At 44.9% G+C, this 6184-nt stretch overlaps 1 protein-coding gene across 1 annotated transcript; it reads right to left on the reverse strand.

Annotated features, from left to right (window-relative positions):
* Positions 1-1150: 1150 nt before the first annotated feature.
* Positions 1151-3261, reverse strand: LOC101773427 (chalcone synthase 1). Its single transcript, XM_004975113.1, has 2 exons — positions 2978-3261; positions 1151-2394 (listed from the first exon to the last, which is right to left on the reverse strand). The coding sequence occupies exons 1-2, from the start codon at positions 3162-3164 to the stop codon at positions 1385-1387; spliced, it is 1197 nt and encodes a 398-aa protein (XP_004975170.1). The 5' UTR covers positions 3165-3261; the 3' UTR covers positions 1151-1384.
* Between the last annotated feature and the right edge of the window lie 2923 nt (positions 3262-6184).

Genomic DNA, 6184 nt, shown 5'->3' on the forward strand with positions numbered 1-6184 from the left:
AATCCAAATTGAGTAGTAATTTGGGATGGAGGGAGTAATAGGCATGCGTTTTCCTGAAGTTCTCAGTAGCATATTATTTCTTGTATAAGTATTGTCTTCCATATATTGGATTGTATGTTTTCACTACTAGAAAAAGTGGATTTACTACTAGTTGGGAAGCCCCCCTCTAGTACCGGTTGGCTAACTGGTACTAGCCAATCAGTACTAGAGGGTCCCTATAGTACCAGTTAGAATAACTGGTACTAGAGGGTATTAAAAAATAAAAAAAAAATCAAAATCCCCATGGCCCCGCCCCCACCCCCGCTGGCTCCTCCTCCCTCTACCCCCGTCGGTGGCCCCTCCAGCCCCGCCGCCAGCTCCAGCTCCTCACCCCAGGCATGAGGTGAGGGGTGACCGGAGGGGGAGTTGCGGGGAGGCCGAGGGAGAGGGCACGCTAGAGGGAGGGAGGGAGCCGGTTGCCGTTGGAGAAGAGGAGGGGGAGGGAGAAGAATGGAGAGAAGAGGAGCGGGAGGGAGAGAGAAGATGGTGTTGTGCTGTGCGGAAGAGAGGAGAGAAGAATGGAGAAGAGAAGGAGGAAGTCCCTCTGGTACCGGTTGGTAGCTCCACCCGGTACTAGAAGGTCACCTGTAGTACCGGATGAAGTCCCCATCCGGTACTTAGAGGCTGGGACTCCAGGGAGTCCCAACTTTGGAACCGAACAACCGGTACTAAGGCTAGGGATCAAAGGTCATTTTTCTAGCAGTGTTTTATCCTTACGGTATATCAGGAACAAAACTGAATGTAACACAAGACAATTTGAGATGTGCTCGCCGAATAGCACAAGTGAGAAAGAGAGAGGGAGATAATCTGAAATTAGTTAAGAGGGATGATGGATGTTGAGTTCGTGGGACAGTTGTTGAAGATAGATACCACGACGCGGGAATCCATTTTCTGTTTTTGAGATCCAACCAAATAATTCTTTGAAAATATGGTTAACCTAGTAACAACCTTACGCTTGTTTTCTTGAAGCTCATTTCAAAACTTATTTTTGTTATTCTGCTTTGTTTTTAATTTGGGAGATCCAAACAGCAAGCACCAACAAGTGTGATTAAGATACTAGCTAATAACATCAACAAAGATGGAAAGTTTAGTTAAACCGACAAACTTACAATTCTCAGAATAACACATGTTTATTACTAGCCCAGCTGAATTGCACGGGTTGACAAAGTAGCTAATACAATACGAAATACTAAATTCTTAAAAAACACAAGGGGTACTTCCTGTAGTACTCCTACATTTTTTGCGTGACAAATCCAAATAAACCATTAGGGTGTGGTGGTGTGGATAGCCATAGCCCATAAGTGATATGAGAGGCTATTATTTCTTATATCTATGACGGTAACGGTTATGCGGCATGCCCAGTAGTGATGGGGACGCTGTGGAGAACGACGGTCTCGACGGTGAGGCCTGGACCAAAGCCAAAGAGCACACCCCAGTCCATGCCCTCACCGGTAGTAGCTCGTCCATCTTCGGCCGAGAACTTCCGCATCTCGTCGAGGATGAAGAGCACGCAGGCGCTTGACATGTTGCCATACTCAGAAAGGACCTGGCGGGTGGCGCGGAGCCTGGCCTTGTCAATTCCAGCCTTGGACTCCACCGCGTTCAGGATTGCCGGGCCGCCGGGGTGCGCCACCCAGAAGATGGAGTTCCAATCGGAGATGCCGAGCGGCTTGAAGGACTCCTCCAACAGGCGCTCGATGTTGGAGGAGATGAGCTCCGGGACTCTTTCCTGGAGATGGAAGGTGAGCCCAACCTCACGGAGGTGACCTTCAATGGCGCCGTCCGAGTTAGGCAGAATGGTCTCCGACGCTGATACCATTTGAAACAATGGCCGCTCCACATGCTCGTCGGGGTCCGCGCCTACTATCACCGCAGCCGCGCCGTCGCCGAACAGAGCCTGGCCGACTAGCGAGTCGAGGTGAGCCTCGGAGGGGCCCCGGAACGTTACCACGGTGATCTCCGAGCACACGATCAGCACCCGGGCGCCGCGGTTGTTCTCGGCGAGGTCCTTGGCGATCCGGAGCACCATCCCGCCGGCGAAGCAGCCCTGGTGGTAGAGCATGACCCGCTTCACGGAGGGGTCCAGGCCGAGGAGCTTGATGATCCGGGAGTCGGCGCCGGGCATGTCGACGCCGGAGGTGGTGCAGAAGATGATGTGCGTGATCTGGGAACGCGGCTGGCCCCACTCTTTGAGCGCCTTCTCCGCCGCTGCGGCGCCCAGCTTGGGTACCTCCTCCACCAGGATGGCCTGGCGTGCGTTCAGGGATGGGGCAGAGTATGAGGCCATGTTGGGGTTCTCCAGCAGGATGTCCTCCGTCAAGTGCATGTAGCGCTTCTGGATCATCGACTTGCGGCCTGCACCCACCCACACTCATGACGTTTGAAATTCAAATTTTTTTAAAGGATTGCATAGTACAGATTAAATGTTTGCAAATGACATTATTATCCGAGATGAATACATGCATTATCAGTAAGTTTTTTAGCCTTTGAAAAACTAGAATTGGGGCCCATATATGCAACTATGCAAGGATTTGAAGACAGTGACCGGTCCAATCTGCTGGACAATAAAACTTACCGTGGAGAGAATATAAAGGAATAATCGACTAATAGAGGAAAAGTTAGAAAAAGGGGTCGAGCTTTGTCAATGAAATTGCTAAATTCGTTACTTGGTCCGTCCTGGAGGTCCCTCTGTCACCTTTAAACTTCGTTACTACCTACCCACTCAAAACAAAAACCAAACCATTCTGGTGGCCGCCATTTACCAGGTTGGTTCAGCACAGGACGTGAACATGCATGATGATCGAAGCATGTTTAGCATGACGTGCAAACTAGGAAAGCATGTTTAGCATGACGCATGCGATTATGGCTAGCAAACCAGTTCAGTTATCGGAAGACGTCTGGGAGTATAGGAAGAGAACTAGTAGTGTTGCATACGCACATATCCTCTTGAATTTCTCCTTGAGCTCGGTCATGTGCTCGCTCTTGGTGACCCGGAAATAGTAGTCCGCGTAATCCGCCTGGTACACGCAGTTTGGCGGCGTCACCGTCCCGATGGCCAGCACGGACGCCGGGCCCTCGGCGCGCTGCGCCTTCCTCACCTCCTCCACCGTCACCTTCGCCGCCATCTCTCGATTCCGCCGGGAGCTGAAACAGAAAGCAGCAAGCAGCAAGGTATAGCTCTCAAGCCTTAGCGTACCAGCTTGTAGTACGTCTCGATATCTGTGTGCTTGGGGTGGAATGCCATGGTCGATCAGTGGCCTATTTTTATAGTCGAGTGTGGTAACAAAATTTCTCGTTGAGCCATTCGTAAAGGTACCTGGGAGCGGACTTGTTACCCAGGTATCCTGCCAGCACGCCGAAAACTTGAGAAAACTAGTGTCATCGTCGTCGTCGTATCGAATTCCTGTACTACTAAAACAGCCATCATCTGGACGGAACAACTCAGGAGAGATTAGCATGCATGCTCCATGCCACGCAACAGTTCATAGTACTCACACATATAAATTTCATGTGCCTTCGGACGAGCACCTACGACTACAATAGTCGGTGGTTTCAGCTTATTAGAACGCAGCTGACGAAACCAACGTCTGCGGTAAATATTCCAAACCGTCTGAAATACAGTTAGGATAACATGATTGAAAATGATTATTGCTAAGGTCTGGTGGTTAACTAAATATCTTGCATATGATATGCACAATATTCACACATATAAATATATAATAAGTTCCATGTGGCTTCACACAAGCACCCTAGCTAGTTATGCGGATCAAGCACCATGTAGACTTGCAATTGGACATTTGTTACCACTATCACATATATACGTGTTCTGATGTCTTTCTTGATAACTTCATAGCCAAGCCGATTCATCTAGAAAGAGATGATAAAAAGGGGACGAAAAAAATGAAATCAACATGGCTACTCCCTCCATCCCAAATTACTATTTGTTTTAGTTTTTCTAAATACATAGTTTTAGATATGCACCTAGATATATACTACGCCTAGAGACATACACTACTGGAGAATAGACCTTTCGTCCACTGCATTAGTGCCGGTTGCAAATGGACTTGGTACTAATGTGAGCATTAGTACTGGACCTAACAGCAAGTTCCTCGGGAGCCACTCGTGACCCCCCTTTAGTACCAGTTGGGGGCACCCTTTAGTACCGGTTGGAGAGCCTCCAACCCGTACTAATGTGCCACAGGACCTTTAGTACTGGGTGGAGCTTCCACCTGGTACTAACTTCCCTCCTATAAATCCGCCTTCTTCCTCCTCCTAAACCAGCCATTCACCACAGCTCGGGCTTCATCCTATCTATGACGCCATAAGGGAGGTGCTGCCGGATTGAAGACCATTTCATGGAAATTTCACTCATTCAAGTGTTCTAAAGGTTAGAAACTTCATCCTCCCTTGATACATGGTTAGTATACTACGTTTTATGATTTAGAGCTAGAGTAATTTTTGATTTTTAGAATAAGATACAATGGAGAAATTTTTCATTTATATGCATGTGTTATTTAGAGCTCATATTTGTGATTTTTAGAATAAGCTACAACTTTTTGGATGTTATGTTTCGTATTAGTCAAAGAAATTGATACAAGGTTAGAGGAATAATTTTATAATTTTGTTACTTTTCAAATATGAGCTAAATAAATTATGGCAAATATGAATCAGATAAATTGTGGTACATAGAGATAATAAGATGAAATAAAGGTACGTAATTAGTCATTTTTAGAATAAGCAACAATGGAGAAATTTTTCATTTGTGTTATGTTTGAGCTAAGTAAATTGTGTGGAAAATATATAATTTGTTCATAGTTTACTCATTTGCAAATATGAGCTAAATAAATTGTGGTACATAGAGATGGTTGTTGCTACTGGAGGTCCTGGCAATGGTGGATGCGATCATTGTTCCTCTCGTGGCAAGGGGAAAACTATAGATGGCCCTCATGATAAGCCGAAGAAAATGAGCACGTAGGAGAAAGCAATGCTTCGTTATTTGCAAAGATGTCATGCAGATGTTGTTGCAACAGGTCAGAAACCTCCTTTTGGTAGTCCTTATGCGAAAGGTTTTTAATGTTCCATAGATGATGTTGTCTAATATATTAGAACCATTATGCTGTGTTTGTGGTTATTAACAAAGAAAAAAATTAATGTAATAACGAATTGTACTATTATGACATGTGTCCGTTGGGTTTATTAACACTACTATTTGCAAAAATTTCACCCTACTAAACAAGAACTAATTTTTGCATGGTTAAAATATTAAATATTTCAATTTTTAGCACCATTAAATATTAAACAATAAAATTACATAGAATTAAACAAGTACATGATTAAGCATGGTAAACATGTTAATAACACTACAGGCAATATTCTTCCAAATTTTTGCATGGTCAAAATATCTATTTTTTCTAGTTTTAAAGATAACATAAGTATTATGATCATTATAACCTATGAGTAAGTTAGAATTAATAATTTTACTATGTTACAGCAATCAGACCGGCAGGAATCAGTACCTATCCCTTACAAGAATTGAACCTGTGTCTTCGACATGAAAAGACGAGATCTTGAACCGCTAGACGAAAGGGACAACACTTTAGTACTTACTATAGTACTATATATTATATTGATATTGGGTCACTGAACACTGTCCAATACCGGTTTCGGAAGGTTCAAATGCATGTTCCCAATCTTTGATTCTCGTCTTGTTTCACTTTCATTTTCTTTCATTCAGTCTCACTCTCGTTCATGAGTGGAATCGAACCACTAGATATTTAAATGCATCTAATATTTTTATAGTGTGTATCAACATCAAGCTGACAAATTGTTTTTCCTATTTTTCTGAATGTTATTTCTTTTACTACGCAATAAATTAATACAATACCAATTGTAAAAGAAAGAAAAATAAAAAGATGTTAAAGTGCTAGCGCGATCTTCGTCCCCAACACTTAGCGCGATCTTCATCGTCCAAATCCGACGCCGCTCACCTCCACGTCGCGAGCCTTGTTGCCGCCGTCACCCGCTGTTGACCGCTGTTGTCCCTCCTCATCACTGCCGTCGACCACCGGCCGCCCCATCTCATTGACCACCGTAGGCCGCCGCTGTGCCACCTGGTCGGCCCCTCCATTCTTGAAGCAGCTAGAAA

This window comes from Setaria italica, chromosome VII (genome assembly GCF_000263155.2).
Source record: "Setaria italica strain Yugu1 chromosome VII, Setaria_italica_v2.0, whole genome shotgun sequence".
Lineage (NCBI taxonomy): Eukaryota > Viridiplantae > Streptophyta > Magnoliopsida > Poales > Poaceae > Setaria > Setaria italica.